Source organism: Cuculus canorus, chromosome 20, assembly GCF_017976375.1.
Source record: "Cuculus canorus isolate bCucCan1 chromosome 20, bCucCan1.pri, whole genome shotgun sequence".
Classification (NCBI taxonomy): domain Eukaryota; kingdom Metazoa; phylum Chordata; class Aves; order Cuculiformes; family Cuculidae; genus Cuculus; species Cuculus canorus.
Window position 1 is genome coordinate 11,641,359 of NC_071420.1, and position 24,764 is coordinate 11,666,122.

General features: G+C 51.8%; 1 protein-coding gene across 2 annotated transcripts in view; it reads right to left on the minus strand.

Moving 5' to 3' along the window:
* Window positions 1–24,764, minus strand: part of STX1A (syntaxin 1A) — a 77,880-nt gene that overhangs the window by 21,592 nt on the left and 31,524 nt on the right. For both annotated transcript variants that reach the window (XM_054084671.1, XM_054084672.1), the window contains exon 4: window positions 2,022–2,096. In XM_054084671.1, the coding sequence (XP_053940646.1) occupies window positions 2,022–2,096 (75 nt within the window). The remainder of the gene's footprint in view (window positions 1–2,021; window positions 2,097–24,764) is intronic.

The following is a 24,764-nucleotide window of genomic DNA, read 5'->3' on the forward strand; positions in this document are numbered from 1 at the left end:
CCTGACTCCAGATTGTGATTCAGCCTGGGCTGGCAGCAAAGCCCTGCTACATCACGGCAAAGCACTCGGTCGAGGGCAGCACCCATCACTGCCAGGCTGCCAAGCAAGGGTTTCAATCCAAAACTGATGTCACACTCAGGTCTGATCTCTGCATCTTCCAGTATTCAAAGCAAACAGGTTGCTGTTCTCCCGCTGCTAAGCAGGAGGAGGAAACCCAGAGCTAAAATGTCTCTGCAAGATACCAAAGCTCAACACTTCCCCAGGGATCCTAAAAAACAGAAGGTCTGCCAGCTGCCCAGGGAGGACCCACCAGGCTGGCGAGAGCGCTCTTCATCTTGCTGAAGAGTCCTCTGCAGCAATGTGGAGATCCTCCCTTCTAATTATACCCAGTGGTGCAACTATGTGAGATGGATCCTTCACTTGTCCAAAGGCCATAAGCCAGAGCCCTGCTCAGCATCCCACCATGGGTTTGGCAGGGAGAGGGCATGGGGCTGCAGGGTAGGAGGTCTGGCACAAAGCGAGGCCATTGAAATTTGCTCGAGGCCAACTTGGGACACACTCATTCAAAACCTTTAAATTCAAGGACATAAAAAGCCTGGAAGAGAGCTCCCATCAGCAGGCTGGCCCAGTGTGCAGGGACACGCTTCCATGAAGACCACCAGGCGTGAGCTGATGGCATCCCTTGAGTTTGGCTGAAGACCTTATTCCCAATACAGATGCCCCATAGCACTCCGAGCCCAGCCACTCCCAGCGCCTTCCATGCTGGAGCAGGTCTCATGAGCCCAGGTTCCTCCTGAAGCAGGGGCTCCCTTTTCCCTGGAGTTGCCTAGTGGCTCCCCATCACCATCCAGTGTAGCAGGGCAGAGGACACCACCATCAGAGTGGGCATCTACGTTTCTACTGTGTGCTGGAACCACAACAGCACCCTCTGTAGAGCGGCAGCACTGTAAGGAAACCCGTGGGCTTGGGGAATCCTTGGCAGTGCTGGTAGAGGGTGTCCAACAGCACAGCATGCTCCAGGGAAGTGCTGGAGAACATGAGCACAAATTCTGTGCTCCCTCCTCTTTTCTCCTGGAAGAAGCATCTGTTTCCAGCACTTATCTGAAAGGTCCTGTCCCACACAGCCAGACTTCTCCTGCCCACGCCCTCGCTGGCGAGAGCACTGGCTGCTGCCTGCCCAGTGTATTCCATTGGCAACTGGTCTTCCTCCACACTTGTCTTAATCTGTTCCCTCTTCCCAAGCAACAGTATTGGCAAACATTGTGCTTTTAGGATCATTAATAAAATCACATTTTCCCAAGAAGCTGGTAATTAGAATTAGCCATCGCATGAGCAATGTGCGTCCTCAAGAAGTTAACTCGTTGTCAGCAGATGGTGTTTGTGATCAGTCCTGACTGTTCTCTTTCACTGATCATGCTGGCCACTAGCAATTTGGGATATTGGACTGATAATCTGCTGCTCCAAGTAAAGATGATACCAGGGAGTCATTTTTGGAAGAAGAAAACAGGAATGGGAGAAGATTGCAGGAATGGGAGCCTGTCCTGCAATCCTTCGGACTTAAAAACACAGAAAAAAACACCTATGGAAAAAGATTTTTGTTTCACACATGCTAAAACCTGTCCCCACCTAGACATCAGGGACCCCAGAATGGCTAGGGGGGGTCTGGTGTGTGGGAAGGGTCAGTGGTCTGTGAAACAAGGAAGCTGCTCCTAGCTCCCCTCCCATTGTCGATGAGACACAGAAGCTGCTCCTGGCTCTCCTTCTACAGTCTATGAAACAAGGAAGCTGCTCCTGGCTCTCCTTCCATGGTCTACAAGAAAGGGAAGCTGCTCCTCGCTCTCCTTCCATAGGCTATGAAACAGGGAAGCTGCTCCACAGCATTTCTGGCCACGGGGGATGAGTGGGAAGTCCGAGCAGCTGCGCACAGTGCAGGACACGGGGGGCAGTGATGCTCCCTGGAAGCCACCGTACCCGGTGCTGGGGCTGCAGGGCAGGAGCAGAGCCCCACGGCAAATACTCACTCTTTAGTTTGGAGCGCACTTTGTTCGCTGTCTTCTTTATGTCAGACATCAGCTCTTCCAGCTCCTCCTTTGTTTCTGGGGAAAACGAAAAGAGCAAGCAGGAATGTGTTGGAGTCACAGCTAAAATCTTTTGACCCGTAACATGTGGAGACCAGAGGTGCAAGCACAGCTCCTGTGAAATGACCCTGCTGCTGGCTGAGCAAGCAGAGAGCCTGGGAGCCAAACCCCACACAGCCCAAACCCGCCCTGCATCCATGCTGTAGAGAGGGGAAAAGAAGGGATACACAATCCCGTAGGGGAGAGAAAACCACTGCTGGACACCAAAATCCTTCTAGTCACCAAGGGCTGATGTCCCCATGTCCCTGCCACGCCAGCCAGCCCTCCCCAGGGTGGTATGAGAGGTCCTCTCTTTCACTGGCACCCCCTGACCAACAGCCAATGTGTGTGTGTTCACCTCCTAGCCTGAAATTGCTGCTTTTAGCAGAAAAAGGAGGGCTGAAGCAACCGGCTCCAGTCCCACAGCTCACGTCCCAGGAACGACTCGGAGCAGCCCAGCACCGGCAGCAAGGTGGAAAGCAATTCTCACATTTCAACGGACCGGGAGTTGCAAACAAAATTGAGTAGAAGCAAGTCCCTTCTTCTCTGTCCCCACAAGCATCCCATGCATGCTTCCATGCAGCTCCCACTGCGAGAAGGGCTCTGCTGAGCCCCTTGGTGAACCTCAGCATCTCCCAAGGATGCCTCTCCAGGGTTTGCAGGGGTTTTATAAGAGTCTCCTACGCTGTCAGGACAATTGACTGGGCAAAAGAGATGATGAAACCACAGCAGATGTCACATCTGAGAGAAGTAAATCAGCTGCGGAAGGGCTGAGCCCTGCCTGCCTGACGGGATCTGGTACGGTGCTGTCTGCCCTCACCGCCATGGGCAAACCAGCTCCAAGTTCACAACTACAGACAACAACAAGTGCTGCAACGTCTCAAAGAACTCATGGTTTGTAGGACTTCTCTGTGCATTGCAGCAGCATCTCTTATCCACAAGCTGTGCTCAGCAAACCCCTCTGATCAACCCCAAGGAGGATGTGGAGGATACCAGTAAGAGGAAAATCAGACACGAACCATCAACGGACACTTCCAGCTCAAAAAGCCAGCAGTGTGGCCAGCAGCTCGAGGGACGAGATGCTCCCCCTCTGCCCTGCTCTCCTCACACCCCCAGCCCTGCACCCACCTCTGGGATCCCCAGCACAAGACATGGACCTGGCAGAAAAGCTCCAGATGAGGCCACTGAAATGATCCAGGGGCTGGAACTCCTCTGCTAGGGAGGACGGCTGGGAGAGTTGGGGTTGTGCAGTCTGGAGAAGAGGAGGCTCTGAAGAGACCCCACTGACGCCACTCAGTATTCAAAGGGCACTTTCAGCACTGGAAGCTGCTCTAAGGTCTCCCCATAGCCTTCTCCTCTCCAGGCTGAACAACCCCAACTCTCAGCCTGTTGAGAGGAAGCATAAACCACCTACCATTCAAATATGATACCTCGGAAACGCTGCCACCCTAACACTCCCTTTTGATTTTGATGAGATCAAGACTTAATTAAATAAATAAAACTTTGTTTAATAGAGTCTAGGCACATTAACTGAGTCATTTCACCGGCTGTGGTAGCTCTGATGCTGCACACTCCCAGCTGGCATTCCCAGGCATAATTAGAAAATGGTGATGCTGGGAATGTGCTGGGGGAAGGTCACATCCTATCGACGGCTGTACATGTTTCTGACTCGGAGCGAAAAGCTTCAGCGCTATTGGGAAAAGAAGAAAATGAACCCATCTGTGAATATGTTCACCCCAGGTATTTCTGAGCAAGCCGACAGTGCAACCTCACCAGTGGAAGTGGGACAATTACATATTTATAGAATCTTAGAATCATTAAGGTTGGAAAAGACCTCTCAGCTCATCCAGTCCAACCACCAGCCCAACCCCACTGTGTGCCTGCTAAACCATGGCCCTAAGTGCCACAGTCACACGTATTTTGAACCCCTACAGGGATGGAGACTCCATCACTGCCCTGGGCAGCCTCTGCCAGGACTTCACCACTCTTCCAGTAAATAATTTTTTCCTAACATCCAATCTAAACCTCTGCTGGGACAACTTGAGGCCATTTCCTCTTGTCCCATCCCTTGTCACTTAGGAGAAGAGCCCAGCACCCACCTCACCACAACCTCCCTTCTGGGAGTGGCAGAGAGCAATGAGGTTTTCCCTCAGCCTCCTCTTCTCCAGTCTGAACAATCCCAGTTCCCTCCACCTCTGATCCCATGAAATGTCACACAACTCACTGCTACGTTCCTTCTTTTCTCCTGGTCAGCTTGGGTTGGGGGTTGTGCTGCACTGATGCCCTCACTGAGGCTGCACAGAGCAAGTAGAAGCATAGGGGAACATCCCTCCACGCTGGCCTCTCAGGGAGGGGACAGGACCACGTGGACAGATGGAGGGGGCCAAGCTGCCTTCCCTCAAACTATTTCCACTGGAGCAGCTGTGAGAAAACACTCCTTCTGTCTGGCTTTGAGTCACAGGACGTGTGAGGATTACTTGGCGACCTGGCAGGCACAGGCTTCCCAGATAATTATTTTCACATCCATGGTGTCTGTTTAAGTGACTCAATCCAATCTATTTAACCATTCACGGCGAGTAACATTCGGCAACAGGAAGCTGAAGCACCACAACATCGCTGCCGCTACGGCCGGCGTCACCCCAGCAAGCAGAGCAGCACTAAGGGGCAAGATGTGATGTTTGAGAGGATGGGCAAGGCTCCCCGCTGCTCCAGGACCTCCGTTCCACTCCTGCTGGCACTGAGCACAGCCGGGATGCCCCATGGCCAACAGCACCGTGGGGCCATGCCCCGGCTCCAGTGAGAGAGGAGGCGTTGGTCTGGGGTCATAGAGTCAAAGAATCAGAGAATGCCCTGAGTTGGAAAGGACCCACAAGGATCATCGAGTCCAACCCCTGTCCCTGCACAGGACACCCCAACATTCACATCATGGGGCTGAGGAACTTGGTCAAACACTTCTGGAATATTGTCAGCATTGGTGCCGAGACTGCTTCCCTGGGAGCTGTTCCAGGGATCCACCACCCTCTGGGGAAGAACCTTTTCCTCATGTCCAACCTAACCCTCCCCTGGCACAGCTTCCTGCCATTCCCTTGGCTCCTGTCCTTGGTCACCAGAGAGAAGAGCTCAGCGCCTGCTGCTCCTCCTCCCCATGTGAGCAAGCTGCAGAGCGCGATGAGGTCTCTCCTCGGTCTCCTCTTCTCCAGGCTGAACAGACCCAGCGATTTCAGCCACTCCTCATTTGGTTTGAGAAGCCGCTGGCTGTGACCTGCCCTGGAGGGGACTCCAAGCAGAGCCGGGCAGGCAGGGGCTCAGGCAGGGGTGGGAGCTCTTTCTCCTGCCCAGCAGTGCTCCCTCTGCCAACAGTAACCAGGGCACCTGCCTGGCAGAGGGCAAAGGCTCAGCCCAGGCTGGTAGTACCACCCAGCTCCAGCAAAGCCTCAGCTGCTTGGGAAAGAGGAAAAAACGATTCCTTTGTGCCTCCTTTCCCCGTAGCTCTGTGAGTTTCCAAAAGCATCCCCCCATGCAGCAGGGAATCATAGAATCATAGAATCACCAGGTTGGAAAGGACCCACTGGATCATCGAGTCCAACCATTCCTAACACTCCCTAAACCATGTCCCTAAGCACTACATCAACCCGTTCCTTAAACACCTCCAGGGAAGGTGACTCGACCCCCTCCCTGGGCAGCCTCTGACAGTGCCCGATGACTCCTTCCGTGAAAAATTTTTTTCTGATATCCAGCCTGAACCTCCCCTGGCACAGCTTGAGGCCATTCCCCCTTGTCCTGTCCTCTGTCACTTGGGAGAAGAGCCCAGCTCCCTCCTCTCCACAACCTCCTTTCAGGCAGTTGTAGAGAGCAATAAGGTCTCCCCTCAGCCTCCTCTTCTCCAGGATAAACAACCCCAGCTCTCTCAGCTGCTCCTCGTAAGACTTGTTCTCCAGCCCCTCACCAGCTTCGTTGCTCTTCTCTGGACACGCTCCAGAGCCTCAACATCCTTCTTGTGGTGAGGGGATAGAACGGAACACAGTACTCAAGATGTGGTAAAGGGAAGGGGACAAACACAAGGGACCGACACCAGAGCTGCCACATAGGATGCTTCTCAGGGCTGGGGGACACACTCCTGCCTGCAGCCCAACACTCAGCATTGCCCTTAACCATCATCAGCGCAGGAGGAGGGAAAAAGCCAGCAAACCACCCAGCAGCAAGAAGGAGGGCACCGCAAGCAAGTAGGCACCGGACCTCCACCCCTCCCAGATAACTGCAGATGACCAACAACCTCCCACCACAGCACAGATGATAGAATCATTAAGGTTGGAAAAGACCTGTAAGATCATCCAGTCCAACCATCAGCCCACCTGAGCATCATCATGACGGTGACTTTGCACACACAATATGGTTCTCAGCTGTCAAAGCTTCCTCACTCACTCAGGTTTTGGATTAATATACCCTCACCTCTTTGCAATCTGCAACTCTTTACTGACAACAACCAACCGCTATAAGCAAGAGAAGTCCAAACTCATTCATAACTGAGTTATCTGACAAATCTGGGAAGAAGGGTTTTCTTGGCTGAGAGTTACCTCTTCCAATGAAAAAATAAACAAGATCCTGACCTTTCCTTGAAGGAAATTTTAAGAAATAAACCTTTCTTGCCTTAAGAGGGACCTGGCCAGGCTGGAGAAGTGGTCCATGTGAATCTCATGAAGTTCAACCAGGCCAACGGCAAGGTCCTGCACCTGGGTCAGGGCAACCTCCAGTACCAGGACAGAGTTGGGGGAGGAAGAGTGAAGGGAGGGAGGGAGGAATGGATGGATGGATGGATGGATGGATGGATGGATGGATGGATGGATGGATGGATGGATGGGTGGATGGATGGATGGGTGGATGGAGAGCAGCCCTGCAGAGAAAGCTTTTCCAGCTTAAGTCCTATTTGCCAAAAGAGATTTGGGACATCAGTGACCTCTGTGTAGTCCTTCAGTTCCCTAAGGTTGATGTTCCTTTTTGGAAGTGGAGCTCAGAGTCTGACATTGGAACTTATTAATTCAAGCTAAGTAAAACAAGAAGAGAGAAATCAGACGCTCGGTTTGCAAGATGCTGACTCAACCCTTTCCTAATCTGTTAAGAGTTCTTTCTACTCTTACCAACAGAAGCAAGTGCAGCTGGTATGACAGAACCGGGGAGCACACAGAGCAGGAGGCAGGAGAGAGCTGCCCGACCACCGCCCTGAGCAGAGCTGGGATTGTCCCTTCCCTATAGAAAGAAGACAAGTTGCTCCAGCTGCTTGCTGAGCAGAAATAGGACAAGGCAGAGCCATCCACCTGCCTTTGCCAGGAGTGAGGGCACAGGAGGCAGTCGGGACCATCATGAGGGGCCAGCAGTCCTGGGATTTTTAACTTTCAGCATGCCAGGGGAGAGATGAATCCTGCTCCTGATTGGATGTTGGGATTTGATGTCAGTGCAAAATATCACAGGGCTTTTACATAGGAGCAGAACCAAGATGATGAATGGAAGGGGCTGAAAAGTTCTTGTGGATCCCCTAGGATTAAAGGTACTCCACAAAACGTCTCATCTGGAACACCCAGCTGTGTTTGGAGGTGATCCACCACAGATTAGGGCTGTAGCTTTTAATTTTTAAGTCACTAAAAAAAGAAGCAGGTGAGATGTTTATAACTGATGTTTCTATGATGTATTTTTAGGTAATTAAAAGCTGGTTCTCAGTATCATCAGTGGGACTGCGCCTACAAAATATCCTTTTGTGTGACCATAGAATCATGGAATGGTTTTGGTCAGAAGGGACCTCAAAGCCTATCCAGTTCCACCCCCTGCCATGGGCAGGGACACCTCCCACTGAATCAGGGGCTCCAAGCCCCATCCAACCTGGCCTGGAACCCCTCCAGGGATGGGGCAGCCACCACCCTCACTGCAAAATATTTCTTCATCTCAATCTTCTCTCTTGCAGCTGCAGACTGTTCCCCCTCTTCCAGGGAGCCACACAAATACCATAACCCCACCTGAACGCGAGCTTGAACCCAACTCATGCAACAACACAGCTCCCAAGATCCACTGCCCATCCTGCCTGCCCCAGGCTCCTCGGACCGCGTGCCACCACAGCCATGGAAGGAACAGATTGCATTCAGCATCAAACCTTATGGGACCTCTTGCTTGCCTATGGCATCCTCAGCCCATCACATCCCCTGTTCACAGCTCCACTGGAGCTGCTGTTTGGAAAGCAGGAGGTCACTGACCTGACAAGAAGCAGAAGTATCAACAGTTCAAAGCAGGGGGCATTTAGATCTTTAATTACTTTTTAAGCAGTAATTACACACCCTGAGATCCAATGCAAGCTGAAGAGCACAGTTCTGTTTACACACCAATGAGGTCTTGCTAAAACATGGCTCAATGCAGGGAATGTGCCTGATGAATCACAAAATCATAGAGCAGTTTGGGTCGGAAGGGATCTTAAAGCCCATCCAGTTCCATCTCCTGCCACGGGCAGGGACGCCTCCCACTGGATCAGATTGGTCAAAGTCCCATCCAGCCTTGCCTGGAACACCTTCAGGGATGGGGCACCACGGCTTTGCACAGGACCGATGTAGGAGCTGCATGGATGAGGGCAAGCGGCAACATCCAGTGGCCCCAGGGACTCATCCTGGCCCACGACAGAGCTGCCTCCATGAGTGGCACCCAATTAAGACAGAAAAATTGATGTGAACATATCGGTTTGGGTGGCTGCTCTCACTGACTGCAGATGTGCCCACCTGACAAGCTCGAGTTTGTCAGAGCTCTCCAGCCCTGGCTGCTTCACAGCATTGCGGGCAAGGTCTCAGGGCCCCCATCTCTGCAATTAGCTGCCTGGTGAGCAAACTGCCCCTTCCCATTCCATGGTACTTGCATCTTCTCCCCAGTGCCGTGTCCTCCCAGCCTCTCCATCCCTGTCCCATTCACTCCAGGGTGGCACTAAACCCCATCAGGAGCTGTGCTGGTGAGCATCCTGTGCAACACTGTGAGCACCCTGTCCCTCTCTGCCCAATCCCACGCTGCTCAGGGCCACACACAGACCCCGGAGGAGCTCCAGGACGGATGCTGGATGCAGTGGGACATCTGGCCTAATCCTCCTGCAGCCACAAAGTGCACAGAGGCACCAAAGAAAGCTGTTCAGATCTATTTTTACACCACCAAATCACATTAACTGCCTTACCCTCCTCAGATTCTCTCGATCAAATTCCACTTCAAATACTCCATTCTTTTGCCCAAAAGCAAGGTTGGGTTCATCAGTCAATAATTACCCAGCTCATTCCATCCCTCCCTCTTTAAAAAATCAACGCTGTGTTACCTCCTGAGCTTCTGATGCCCATCAGGTGCGTGGAGACTTATTGGAAATCAACACTAATGGCAGAGGCACCAACTTAACCGGCTCTTGGACAACTTCCTGATAGATAATTTCAGGTAGACTGAATCCAGTAGTGTCTCTTTTTGGTACTGACTGTTTAGCAACAATCTGAACTACTGTTGGAACCTAAGAATTTAATCATCAGAAGATGCATCAAGTGTTTTCTCAACCCCTCAAAAAAAAAGTGTTTCCCATATGTTTCTGTTTTTTCTGCATTATTCTCCAATTTTCCTTTATTAATACACCAAAATGAGACCGCACCTGGAGCCCTGTGTCCAGCTCTGGAGTCCTCAGCACAGGAAGGACATGGAGCTGTTGGAGCAAGACCAGAGGAGGGCACGGAGATGATCCGAGGGCTGGAGCACCTCCTGTACAAGCCCAGGCTGAGAGAGTTGGGATTGTTCAGCCTGGAGAAGAGGAGGCTGTGGGGAGACCTTAGAGCAGCTTCCAGTACTGAAAGGGGCTCCAGGAGAGCTGGGGAGGGGCTCTGGATCAGAGAATGCAAGGAGAGGATGAGGAGAATGGTTTTGAGCTGCAAGAGGGGCGATTGAGATCAGATCGTAGGGAGAAGTGTTTTGCTGTGAGGTTGCCCAGAGCAGTGGTGGCTGCCCCATCCCTGGAGGGGTTCAAGGCCAGGTTGGATGGGGCTTGGAGCCCCTGATCCAGTGGGAGGTGTCCCTGCCCATGGCAGGGGGTGGGACTGGATGGGCTTTAAGCTCCCTTCTGACCCAAACCATTCCATGATTCTGTGAAAATAGGTGAGGTTTCTGCTCTTCTTTAAGCTCATTACAATAAATTCAGACCATCCTTCAGGCTGCTGCTTACTGGCTTTTCCAAGTCCCTGTAACTCCCAGCTCCAGTTTCTATGCCACTGGGAGAGGGTAGGAAAACATTCTCCTCCTCCCCATTGCTGCTCCTGGAGATTGTCCTGATCCAGGTGCAGGACTTTGGCCTGGTTGAACTCCATTGGGTTCTCATGCCTGGGTAATTTATTCCCAGCGCTCTGGCTGTACACTAAGGCACCTTCACCCATCCTTCTCTTTCCGTCCTTTACCTCCTTCAGGAAGATGGCTCTGAGCCACCCACAGGCAAGTGCCAAATGTTGTCTCCTGTGCTGAGCACTGTGACTTGGCCATTCTCTTCACCAGTCCCAGCAATCAAGAACAAGCTGCTTTCTCCCCACACCAGAAACAACACTCATCTATCTGAGTGGTTTCCACCAGGCTGTCACTGAATGGACCCCAGCTGAATCAGATAGAGTTGAAAAATGAAAAGTAGACCTTCTTGGAGGTCTCCAAAGCCCAGAGCCCAGCACAGGCAGCAGAGAGCTGTAGGGCCATGGACCATCCTAAGCAACATCAGACACCTCTCTGCATGATCATACAAGCCACAGGCGTCCATCAGGACGTGCATCGGCCACCTCTCCTGGCCTGCCTGGTGGATCCGTCCCCATGGGCAGTGGCAGGACCAGGTCTGCTGGGAGCAGAGGCGTGCCACAGGGAAAGCCCCACAGGTTCAACAACATAGCCTACTTCTGCATCATCCTGCAGCAGTTATTTGACTCAGGATACACTGTGGCTTTTCCCAAAAGCAGGTGCACCCCCAGTGCCATAGTTGAGTTGTCCAGCATGAGAGAGCGAGTCCAAGCCAGAGTCTGCACGTACGAGAGCTTCTGGCCACTGTGCAGACTGAAGGGCGGTGGAGAAGCAGGGGTTGGGTCCACAGGAGAAGTCCTTCACCCCACACACAAGGTGATGCAGATCACACACAGTGACTGCATTTGGACAAAGAGAACCAGGGCTTCGTGCAGAGAGGCAGCCAGCAAGGGAATTGTGGACAGGTTATTTTTAGAGTTGCACATTTCCACAATAAAGAGCAAGTATCACCTCGAGTTGGAAGGAAAACTTTTTCTAGCACTGGTGGGGGGAAAAAAGGACACCAAGAAGCCCTACCACCCAGAGCTTCAGCTGCGAGAGAGCACTCTGCAAGATCCAGGGAACTCCAGGCCTGTCAGTCTGACCTCAGTGCTGGGGAAAGTCATGGAACAGGTGATCTTCAGTGCTATCATGAAGCACACGCAAGAGAACCGGGTGATCTGACCCAGTCAACATGGGTTTACAAAAGGCAGATCTTGCCAAACTAACCTGATCACCTTCTATGACAAAATGACTACTGGATGGGGGAAAGGCTGTGGATGGAGTCTTCTTGGACTTCAGTAAAGCCTTTGACACAGTTTCTCACAGCATTCTGCTTCAGAAACTGTCAGCCTCTGGCCTGGACAGGCGCACACTCTCCTGGGTTGAAAACTGGTTGGATGGCCCAGAGAGTGGTGGTCAATGGAGTGAACTCCAGCTGGAGGCCAGTTACAAGTGGAGTTCCTCAGGGCTCAGTACTGGGTCCAGCTCTGTTCAATGTCTTTATCAATGACCTGGATGAAGGCATTGAGTGCACCCTCAGCAAGTTTGCAGATGACACTAAGCTGGGAGGAAGTGTGGATCTGCTGGAGGGTAGGGAGGCTCTGCAAAGGGATCTGAACAGGCTGGACCGCTGGGCTGAGACCAATGGGATGAGGTTTAACAAGGCCAAATGCCGGGTCCTGCACTTGGGGCACAACAACCCTATGCAGCGCTACAGACTAGGAGAAGTCTGGCTGGAGAGCTGCACGGAGGAGAGGGACCTGGGGGTGCTGGTTGACAGTGACTGAACATGAGCCAGCAGTGTGCCCAGGTGGCCAAGAAGGCCCATGGCATCTTGGCTTGGATCAGAAACGGTGTGACCAGCAGGTCCAGGGAGGTTATTCTCCCTCTGTACTCGGCACTGGTGAAACCACACCTCGAATACTGTGTTCAGTTCTGGGCCCCTCACCACAAGAAGGATGTTGAGGCTCTGGAGTGTGTCCAGAGAAGAGCAACGAAGCTGGTGAGGGGGGGTGGAGAACAAGTCTTACGAGGAGCGGCTGAGAGAGCTGGCGTTGTTTAGCCTGGAGAAGGGGAGGCTGAGGGGAGACCTTATTGCTCTCTACAACTACCTGAAAGGAAGAATTCCAACATCTTTTCTGCCTAATCTTGCATTTTTTCCTTAAAAAAATCCTGGCCTAATTGATATTTTTCATCAGGGACTTAAGTACCAGGAGCTGTGGGACTGTTCCTCAACTCCTCCTCGGACTTTTGGCTATGACACTGGCAGCAGCACCATTAAGTCCATGCCAGGACAACACATATGCAGGACACGGTGGCCAAAAAGGGCTAAAGATGGTTCTGCAGCACTGCCTCGTGCAGTTGGCTGTCTTGTAGAGCATCCTTGCTGACCTTATTACTCTCTACAACTACCTGAAAGGAGGTTGTGGAGAGGAGGGAGCTGGCGTCTTCTCCCAAGTGACTGAGGACAGGACAAGGGGGAATGGCCTGCAGCTCCACCAGGGGAGGTTCAGGCTGGATATCAGGAAAAAACTCTTCACAGAAAGAATCACTGGGCACTGGCAGAGGCTGCTCAGGGAGGGGGTCGAGTCACCTTCCCTGGAGGTGTTTAAGGAATGGGTTGATGAAGTGCTTAGGAACATGGTTTAAGGGAGTGCTAGGAATGGTCGGACTCGATGATCCAGTGGGTCCTTTCCAACCCGGTGATTCTATGATTCTATGACTGGTTGTCTGCGGTTTCTTCAGAACCCACTAATTCATGGACACAGCATAGACCTATATATTCCAAACTATGGAAGCCAGAAGGTAAAACCATGTCAGCTTACCCAAAATGTTTTTAAGTAGATCCAGCAGCAGCTGGACTGCTGAGGCTTTCACGCTTCACAGTGTGATAGAGGGGATGCCTACTTGATGATGGACGAGGAGGAATGAGCACTGCCACCCTCTGCCACGTAACTGTTTTCCTCATAGATGTGCGAGTTATCAGTTGCAAGTTACGAATTAGGGAACTTTTGAGTTAGAAATCTCATTAATTAAGTGATGGACTAGTGGATTCATATTAGACTACCATGTGTGGTCTGCAGCTTCCTCACATGGGGAGGAAGAGGAGCAGGCACTGAGCTCTTCTCTCTGGTGACCAAGGACAGGGAATGGCAGGAAGCTGTGCCAGGGGAGGGTTAGGTTGGACGTGAGGAAAAGGTTCTTCCCCGGAGGGTGGTGGAGCCCTGGAACAGCTCCCAGGGAAGCAGTCACAGCACCAAGGCTGACAACATTCCAGAAGAGCCTGGCCAACGCCTCAGCCCCACGGTGTGAATGTTGGGGTTGTCCTGTGCAGGGCCAGGAGTTGGGCTCGAGGATCCTTGTGGGCCCCTTCCAAGTCAGAACATTCTACGAGTCTACGACAAGGGTATTGAGCCCTTGCTTGCCGTGTCTGCTTTCTCTCTTAACAAGCTCATAAGTTAGTTTAATACACAGAGTACCCTGTCCTGTAAATTTGAGAGATCCAAATGGATCATGACCAACTGCAGCCAACCGATTGCTCCCAGCTTTGGTGGGACCTTCCACCAGAAGGTTTGCTAGGGCAACACCCTGTCAGGGTCACCCAGTCCTTTCAGCCTGCAACTCTATCAGGGTTCAGAGCAAATGGCTTTGGACACAGAGAAGCCAGGAAGGTCCCCAAGAGCCACCCACTGCATCTCTGTAAATAACAACTCATTAGCAATAATCATAATGGATTTAATGAGCAAAGGGAAAAGGCTTTGGTCATGGGGAGGCTGCCCAGTTAAGAGAGTGTCACTACAGAGGCAGCAAGAGAGGGATGGGAAATACCAAAAAGGGCAAGAATCTAGCTCACAGGGCTGGGCACTTGCTCTCTTTCATAGAGTCATGGACTCACAGAGTGGTTTGGGTTGGAAGGGACCTTAAAGCCCATCCAGTTCCATCCCCTGCCATGGGCAGGGACACTTCCCACTGGATCAGATGCTTCAAGTCCCATCCAACCTGGCCTGGAACACCTGCAGGGATGAGGCAGCCACCACTGCTCTGGGCAACCTGGGCCAGGGCCTCACAACCTTCAGTGTAAAATGTTTTTTCCTTATATCCCACCTAAACCTTTTTGCTAGGCCAATCAGCAGGGACAGTGCCGGCACAAGCTGCCGAGCCACCACGGCTGCCTGCTCCGCCAAGCTCCTGCTGAAGACCTCCCAGGGCAAAGCCAGCTCTCCCTCACTTTGGGAGCTGCCTACATATATTGAGGTTGGCATCACCTGGGTCCCCAGGGCCACAGTCGGGGTGAGCAGGTGACCACAGTGGCGAGGCACAGTTTGGCCCATTCATCTGCTCCTGCATCCACGTCTCCAAACATCAAAGCAAACCAGCTCCATGCCTTCAGGTGAGACACATGTGGCTGGGGCCGAGTTATCTTCCACAATCATCCCTCTAAGTCTGCCTCCCTGCTGAGCTCTTCTGTTTATTTGTTAATTTACAGAAATCAGAAACAAATTGTTCCTGATAACAAAATCCTAAAGTGCTTTGGGTCAGAAGGGACCTCAGAGCCCATCCAATTCCGATCCCTTGCCATGGGCAGGGACACTTCCCATTGGATTTGGATCTGGCTCAGGAATACTGGTCTCCACCTTACGCAGGGCGAACACATGGGCAGCCTCTGATCGGTCCTCTCTGCCACCGCTGCCCTGCTCTCGCCACCATCTCCCCATCATCTGGCCCTCGTGACTCCGGAGGAGCCTTCCCGGGCTCCCTCAGCCCTTGCTGCCCATCGTGGTGGTGCCCACGGCTGTGGCAGTGCCAGGAGCCACATGCCGTGGCAGGCAGTGCCGACGTGCTCCCTGGCACGCTCACACAGCCTCCCACTCCTCCCCAGCGCGGCGTCAGCTGCTGGCGTCACCAGCGTGTCACCAGTTGCCTTTTCCACAGCGCTCATTAACCCAGTGGAGGGGAAAGCTCCCCTCCAACAGGGAATCCCAAAAGCAAGGGGACGACCATGACCAGCAAATTTTCCTTGCACCCTGCTTCCCCACTCCAACCTGCCCTCAGCCAGTGCCCCTCCAAGAAAGGCAGGTTCCCTCTGACCGCTTGAAATCAAACCAAAGAAACTGGTCATGGTGGCAGGAAGGGAGAAAAAACATCTTGTCTTTAACAAGAGACAACAACACAGCTTGAACAAAGAAAAAATAACAGAAACCCTATTAAATGAGTGCAGAAAAATGCAAGGATGCACTTCGGCTGCACAAAAAGGAAGGGGAAAATAGGACAGACACAGGTCTGGGATTGCCCAGACCGACTGCTGGATACTCATTCACCCTCCTCAGCTTTTGCATAGGAAATATTTTTGGGTACTGTCTCGTGGTGGCCCCACGCCTCCTCCTCAGCACCGACTGCTTCATTCCCTCTGGCCCCGCAGCCTCCTCCAAGCCTCCACCCCCTGCTGCATTGGACTCGCTCCGCTCCTGCCATCTGGCTCCCTTAATTACGGCTTTCCCAGCCCGCTCCTTCTCTACATGCTGGAATTCACCCTCCCCTGTTACTTCCTTCTCCAGATGTCTTTCTCTGCCAGGATTTGTCTTCCCCACTCATGGCGCTGCTCACTCGTTGCTAACGACTCAGCATGACAGCAGGCTCTGCCCTGCCAGCCTCCACGCTTCACCCCCAACATCTGGGCAATCACCTCTACCTGCCTAAGTGTTCGCATACTTAAATAAGACAACCCCTTTAAAATTTAACTGCTGGCACCCACAGCCCCCACTGCACCTCCCTGCTTCCACGGCGCTGGGCAACCCATGCATCTTCTCTTCTCCCAAGTGACAGGATGAGAGGAAACGGCCAGGATGTGCTGCTTCATTTTGTACAGAGCGTATGAGAATGATATCGTATGAGTATAGAATCACAGAATCACCAGGTTGGAAAAGACCCACTGGATCATCAAGTCCAACTATTCCTATCTGTCACTAAACCATGTCCCTGAGCACCTCGTCTACCCGTCTTTTAAATACCTCCAGGGAAGGTGACTCCATCTACTCCCTGGGCAGCCTCTGCCAGCGCCTGATGACTCTTTCTGTGAAAATTTTTTTCCTGATACCCAGTCTGACCCTCCCCTGGCGCAGCTTCAGGCCATTCCCTCTTGTCCTGTCCTCTGTCACTTGGGAGAAGAGCCCAGCTCCCTCCTCTCCACAACCTCCTTTCAGGCAGTTGTAGAGAGCAATAAGGTCTCCCCTCAGCCTCCTCTTCTCAAGGCTAAACAACCCCAGCTCTCTCAGCTGCTCCTCGTAAGACATATGATCTCTTTGGATCAGACAAGACTTTGTGAGGACACATATCTTCGTTACCAAGTGGACTGTGTCTGCTGATGGCTGGTGTCTGGTCTTCTGAAGAAGTTTAGAGGCCATTAGTCACCAAGATGGAAACGAGAAGCTGTATCCCTCACTGACCATTGCACACGTGTCTTGTCTTCTGCAGCACAGGGTCAGAGCACAGTCCTTGTCCCAGCACCAGCCTGGCAGCCCTGTGGCCCAGCTGAGATTGGTATGGGAAATCCTGATTATCCCATGACCCCAGGACGAGAGGTCCAACCAGAGGATTAACTATCCACAGACTGATAAATGCAGGCAAGCTAAGCAAGCACTAGTGCTTCCAGAAAATTGGATTAACTAGATTTTTTGTTGAGATTTGGTAGTGCTCAGATTGCTCTGTGTGCGCACGGCTTTTCCATGGGCAATCAAACACATGCAGCGATCAGGTGGCATCTCCAGACCTCCCATGGGTGAAATTCTGCTTTCTAGCCTTTATGGGACACCCTCATCTGGGAAATGTTAAAATCATAGAATGATTTCTGTTGGATGTTAAAGCCCATCCAGTCCCACCCCTGCCATGGGCAGGGACACCTTCCACTGGATCAGGGGCTCCAAGCCCCATCCAACCTGACCTTGAACACCTCCAGGGATGGGGCAGCCACCACTGCTCTGGGCAACCTGGGCCAGGGCCTCCCCACCCTCACAGCAAAACATTTCTCCCTAAGATCTCATCTCAGTCTCCCCTCTCTCATAAAAAAAAAAATGTTGGAAGCACTGTTGGGACACAGGGTTCACGCTGTGTTCATAGGTGGGATCACAGCTCCCTTCTGCCTGCACTGCCCATCCTAAGCGTGGTGCTACCTTGAGCTCAGGGAGGCTGTTTTCTACCTCAGTCCTGCTCTGATTTGCTGTTTCCAAGATAAAAATGCCTTCCATCCCTGTAGTTATCACCCTGCAATCGGCTGTTGCCTTCCTTGTGGGTCTCATATAACCTCTTCCAAGTGTACGAGTCCTGGAGTTGTATCAGGCCATTAGATTCTTGCTCTCCATGGAAACCAGTTGAGATTTGTCCTTTTACAGTATCTCTATAATTGATTTTTAGCCTGGTTTTGTCATTAATCAACTGTGTCTTTAAATCAGATAGGTGAAGCGAGCACAGCTCTTCTGTGCCGCCTCTGTGAGCTAGTGAGTGGATTTTCCTCCAGCCTGCAAGCTCTTAATGAAAATAATAAATTGAACTCGACCCAGGAGTGACCCCTGTGTGGGACTCATTCATCATTTTTTCCTAATCGAACTCTGAATGTTTAATCATCTGGTCCCTGCATCCAACCCGGTGGCGTGGGGGTGATGTCCCTGTCCATCCCTGCATGCCACAAACTGCATGATTTCCAAAGCTATGTTCTCCTTGCTGCGTTTTCTTCTTTGCATGTTCGGCTTTGATTAAAACTTTCACCTATCCTGGACCTAATTTTGCTTCGGAGCTCTGTGAGAGTCACCCCACTGCAGTGCGCTCAGCACCGGTGCCTTTTGCACATCTGCAGCAGCCGGAGGTTTCTGCTGTCATTGCTGAGCAACACAGAGAATCATGCAATGGTTTGGGTTGGAAGGGACCTCAAAGCCCATCCAGTTCCACCCTCTGCCATGGGCGGAACCCCTCCAGGGATGGGGCAGCCACCACTGCTCTGGACAACCTGGGCCAGGGCCTCCCCACCCTCACAGCAAAACATTTCTCCCCAAGATCTCATCTCAATCTCCCCTCTTGTAGCTCAAAACCATTCTCCTCGTCCTCTCCCTGCACTCCCGGATTAAGAGACCCTCCCCAGCTTTCCTGGAGCCCCTTTCAGTGCTGGAAGCTGCTCTAAGTTCTCCCCGCAGCCTTCTCTTCTCCAGGCTGAACAGCCCCAACCCTCTCAGGCTGGCCTCGTACGGGAGATGCTTCAGCCCTTGGATCATCTCCATGACCTTCTCTGGTCTTACTCTAACAGCTCCATGTCCTTCTGTGCTGAGGACTCCAGAATTGGATGCAGAGTTCCAGGTAAACTCAAGGTACCAAGTTCAGCAGAGGGAGAAATAGGATAAACACCATGGCTCAAGGCATCCTGGTGCCCGAGTAGCACTGCAGTCCTGCCTGACCCTGCGCCATTTGGTTAGAGAGCCCAGCCAAATCCCCATCCAAGGCTGGCTAAACCAACTAACTGCCTTTTTCTCTGCTTGTCATATCTGTCCATGTCCTGCAACACACAATGCTCCTTACATCTCCCTTCCTGGACAGCCTGCTCACGACAGGAATTAAAAAATAAGCTGGAGCCGTGCTGCTGATCCCGCAGGCTCCAAAGATGTGAACCTCTGTAACGTTTTCAGCCAAAAATTCCAGGTTTGACATCAGGAAAAGATTCTTTCCCCAGAGGGTGGTGGAGCCCTGGAGCAGCTTCCGGGGAAGCAGTCACGGCACCAAGGTTGACAATACTGCAGAAGGGTTTGGCCAATGCTGTCATGGTGTGAATGTTGGGTTTGTCCTGTGCAGGGACAGGAGTTGGACTCGATGGTCCTTGTGGATCCCCCTTCCAACTCAGGATATCTAATGATTCCAGCAGTTTTGTAGTGCAAACACCATCCAGAGCAGTCACAGTTACAGCTGGTGCTGCCTTTCAGTATCTATCACACACTCAAACTGTGGAATGAAAGCAGTTGTCCTTCTGATACACCCAGGATCATCTGGGACATTTCCTCTAAACATTAATTATTACACATTAGGAGCCTGCAAAGGTTCAATAGCCAATTGCAAAGCTCTTCCTAGTCATATCAGCATCAACCAAGGCACGGCAGGACCTTCTGCAACATCGAGGTTGCTGCTGCTGCTGCTGGAGAAGGCACCTTCTGGTGCCAGTGAGGGACCTTCTGCCATGCAGAAGACATTGTGCAGCATCACTTAAGCCCCAGTCCCTTCAGACAGGTGTTCTTGCACCCCAATAACACAGAGAGACGGGGGCCAGGAACCCTCCCCCGCTGCCAGTGTTTTCCCTGAACAACCACAGGGACGAGGCTGGGCAGCCCAGGAGGGGAGGACATGGCCCACAGCGGTGCCCCTTCCTCCACCACCGAGAAGGTGGACAGCATTGCAGTAGCTTTTCTGTAGCCCTTTCCCAGTGTTTGCTCCAAGCCACGCTCCAAAGACATCTTCCCCTGTGCAACAGCAGAGGGAACTCGCCCCGACTGCGCACGCGGCACTGGTTTGCCAACATCGTGACCGGGCTTTGCCCGCTCGCTCTTGACATTTCAATTGCTTCTGCAGAAGCTATTTTTGTCCACGCGCCGTGCAGTCTCTGCCGAGGGCAGGGCTCCTCCACGGGCAGCGAGAGGAAGTGGGAGGCAAGGAGGGATGCAGGAGCTGCAGCCCCCGCAGGGATGCTCGTGGCAGCAGTGGGCAGCGCAGATGAGCATCGCTGCCAGCTGACTCATCCCACAGTCTGCCTGCACCACATTGGATGCTCGAGGTGAGGAGAGATTGGCTTCCAGCCTGCTCTAGTCTAGGGGGTTGGGAACTCACACAGAGCCGTCCTGAAGGTGGACATGGAACCACCTCATGCACCCACCAACCCCTTCCTACCACTGTCAGCAGCAGCACCCTGCATGTTCCAGTGCAGGCAGGGCGAGCAGGATGAGCTCAGCAGGAAGCCAAGGAGCCTGCACGGCATTTGCCTTTGGAGGATCAGGTTGGAGAGCACATGTCCCTACAAGGAACCAAGCGTTAGGGCTGGGACCCAGCAGAGAGATGGTGTGCTCCATCCTTTCAGGGCACATTTTTGCCTGTATGCAAAGTGGCATGGATTTCACATTTGCATTCATCCAGTGATGTTAATTAGGACCCCCAGGCACGTGCAACAAAGCAGAGGTTGGTAAGCCCCAGGTCCCACCAAGCCATAATTGGTGCCTAAAACTCCAGGTCACGCTTTAGTCAAAACTGGGCAGTCTGGAAGTTCTTGCCTTCATGTAACTTAATTTGGTCTCTTACTGAGTTCAAAGTTTAGAAACAGGAATAAGTTACTGCTTGTCTACAAACCCCAAAAGCCAAGCATCATGGTCTTCTTGCTAGAAACAGAGCAAGGTGGCCTCGTGTCTCAGCATCAGTGCTTCCCACTGCCAGAGGTGACGATGCAGCACGAAGATGTCCCTGGGAGTTCACAAAAGCCTGTTTCCATCATGAGATCATGGATTTTTCATGTAATTATTTCAATCACAAAAATATTGATTTATTTCACAGAATCACAGAATGGCTTAGGTTGGAAGGGACCTTAAAGCCCATCCAGTCCCACCCCCTGCCATGGGCAGGGACACCTCCCACTGGATCAGGGGCTCCAAGCCCCATCCAACCTGGCCTGGAACACCTCCAGGGATGGGGCAGCCACCACTGCTCTGGACAACCTGGGCCAGGGCCTCCCCACCCTCACAGCAAAACATTTCTCCCTGAGATCTCATCTCAATCTCCCCTTCTTGCAGCTCAAAACTGTTCCCCTCATCCTGTCCCTGCACTCCCCGATCCAGAGCCCCTCCCCAGCTCTCCTGGAGCCCCTTTCAGTACTGGAAGCTGCTCTAAGGTCTCTCCAGAACCTTCTCTTCTCCAGGCTGAACAACCCCAACTCTCTCAGCCTGGCCTCATACAGGAGGTGCTCCACCCCTCAGATCATGTCCATGGCCTCCTCTGGACTTGCTCCAACAGCTCCATGTCCTTCCCGTGCTGAGGACTTCAGAACTGGACACAGGGCTCCAGGTGGGGTCTCACCAGAGTGGAGCAGAGGGGCAGAATCCCCAGAGCTGTTCCCACTGCTTTGGGTGCAGTTCATTCTTTCAGCTGCTCACAAGCACTGAGCTGACGGGTCACCATTTCCAGCCACTCCATCCATATCAGTCACCACCTTCCCACCAGTGGCATGTTCAGACAAGGGCAGAGGCTGGTCCCAGTGCAAAGCCCTTCAGCAGCAAAAATCACTACTAGTTTCCTCACTTCAGGCTGCTGAAAAAAAGGCAGCTCAGAGCTTCTCTGTTGAGAAAGTAGGAGCTCCAGGGTTTGGATGCTGTGAGCAACACCTTGGTTAGGGCTGGCAGACATGGGTCCACCATGGAAGCGGAGCTACAATGACACGCATTGACGACTCAATTTAGAAAGCATTTTTTCATTTAAAACTGAACAACAGACAGACAAAAAAGGGATACAATTGAGGGTTTAGATAACTGCAAATAAAATTGAGCAAGAAGAGAAGAAATTAAGCTTTCTTCCACAGCTACATCATGAGCACAGCTCCAGTTGAGGTGGCTCTACCAATGCAGAAGTGGAACTTCTAAGCAGGATCTTCTCAAAACTCCAAGCAAAAGAAGGTGGGTGATACTCCGCTTACGTTCTCCAAATCACTTCCCCCCCAGGCTGCTTCCCTGAGGCACCATAAGCTATTAAAAGCCCTTGCAGTGCTCTCAAGGCACAGAATTAACTTCCAGATTGGGAGCTCCAGATTCCTTTTGGTCCTGGTGAGATATATAATCCCCACATGGTGCCGTACCCACTCTTAAGCTCCGTCTCTGCAAGAACCCAGATGGATGCCAAGAATAAGGCACTTCTTATAGCTGTAGCATTTTTAAGAGACATTAACATGTCTTGCATAAAAGTGTCCTGATTTCTGACTTGGGTTGAACACGCATGAGTCAATCAGCTGTTTATTCCAACTCATAGAATCACTTAGTTGGAAAAGACCTTTGAGATCGAGTCCAACTGTACCTGTCCACTACTACCCAGAGCACTTCATCCACCCATCAGGGACGGTGACTCCATCACCTCCCCTGGGCAGCCTCTGCCAGTGCTTGAGAACCCTTTCAGTGAAGAAATTTTTCCTGATGACTAACCTGAACCTCCCCTGGCACAACTTGAGGCCATTTCCTCTGATAGAGAGACCAATACCCACTTCACCACAACCTCCTTTCAGGCAGTTGTGGACAGTGATGAGGTCTCCTATCCGTTCCCCTTCTCTGGACATGCTCCAGCCCCTCAATGTTCTTCTCGGAGTGAGGGGCCCAAAACTGAACCCAGGATTCGACATGCCAATGCCTGTACAGGAAAATCCCAACTTCTCTCTCACATCCCAAACCTACTAAGCAAAAAAGACATTATAAAAGCATGGACATGCTCATTTTTCCTTCATGATTCAAACCCTTTAAGCTCTCAACAGAAAAAATGTGACTGCACATATAATTTCCAAACACTCCAGAAAGAGCACTCCTAATACATAAAGAACAACCAGAGTTCTCACTCATCCTGTGTTTCTTCTTGCAGCTAAGAGGTCTCACTTTGTCTGAGATAAAAGGTTTCACCTTATCCTGGATCAAAGTCTTCTCATCCTTACTGACGTAACAAGGCTGGACTTGGTAGCCAGGATACTGGGCAACTCCCCTCAGCCAACACTAATGACATCTCAAACCACAAGAGTGGAGATGCTTCCCTCAGGTGAAGCCCTTTCCAACACAAGCAGCAACATCTCAGCACCATTTCACACCTCAACTCTGTGTTGCACAACTTCTCCTCTTGCTGAGGACCAGCGTGGGGACACCAGGAAGGTCTTCATCTCCTCTGCTCCCCAGTGCCACACTTGCACATGGGACAAGAGCTGTACTTCCCTTCCCAGGCAAAGTCAGTTCACATTCGCAGGTCAAAATGCTACTACCAAAGTACCACCACCAGCCGTGATGACCTCTGGTAGTTATCTGAGCAACGAATGATGGATCACCCTACTTACTACGTGTGCACAAAGAGGTAGTTGGCAAAGGGCTGGAGGCTGGTAATAAAAGAACACCTGCACAGGATGGTCCTCAGCAGCGCACACATCAGTATTTACAGATCAGAAGCCAAGCCTGACCTGTTCGGTTCTACACCAGTTGATTAATTATTTACCTCGAAGCTAATTAATCATCCATTAACTCTTCCTAAGCTCTTCTACCTGTAGGGTACACTCATGAAGTGACTCAATATGTGCCTCAAACATCTCCAGCTTCATACAATTAAGAACCATAATCTTTCATGAGAGAGCCCCAGGCCAGAAATCAGTGGAGGCCACATCCCAGCTGCATTTATCTTCTTCCCCTGACAACTCTCTGGCCTTGCCTTGCCCCCATTATCTGCCATGTGGTTCTCATGACAGTGCTGCTCCAGACAGCAGGTTTTTTTCTCACTTGCACCCAAAGCAGCTCTTTTATTTGTGTTTTTGCTAATAATCTGATAACTCAATTAGGAAAATACAGTTCTGCTCCACCTCTGTGGGGCCTGGGAACTCATTAACAGAGCTAGGAGATTGCAAGAAGCTTAAATCCATTAAGCAGGCTCTGCTGGCATTAAAAGCAAGCTCAAGATTTATGTTGTCTGTCCTCAGAAAACATTTCTCTCCACCAGACCTACAGAAACGGAGGCAGGATGGGTGGATACATCTGCACGGCCACAGGAGGTGAAAGGAAGCATTAGGGCCATGTCCTCCAAGAGCCTTCAAACCTGCATGGCTGCAGCCTCTGCAGCCGTCCTGCCTAAAAGAGCAACCATTTTTCCTGTTTCCCCAATCAGGACTCCTACACCCCAAAGGTCTCAGGTTTAGGGTGTTTCTGTTGGAGCACCACAGCTCAGCATCACTTTGCTTCCCATGTGAAGTGTTTGCATCAGGTCACAAAGATGATCCAAGGACTGGAGAACCTCCCATCCAAGGCCAGGCTGAGAGAGTTGGGGTTGTTCAGCCTGGAGAAGAGAAGGCTGCGGAGAGACCTTAGAGCAGCTTCCAGTCCCGAAAGAGGCTCCAGGAAAGCTGGGGAGGGGCTCTTGATCAGGGAGGGCAGGGACAGGATGAGGGGGAACGGTTCTGAGCTGCAAGAGGAGAGATTGAGATGAGATCTTAGGGAGAAATGTTTTGCTGTGAGGGTGGGGAGGCCCTGGCCCAGGTTGCCCAGAGCAGTGGTGCTGCCCCATCCCTGGAGGTGTTCCAGGCCAGGTTGGATGGGGCTTGGAGCCCCTGATCCA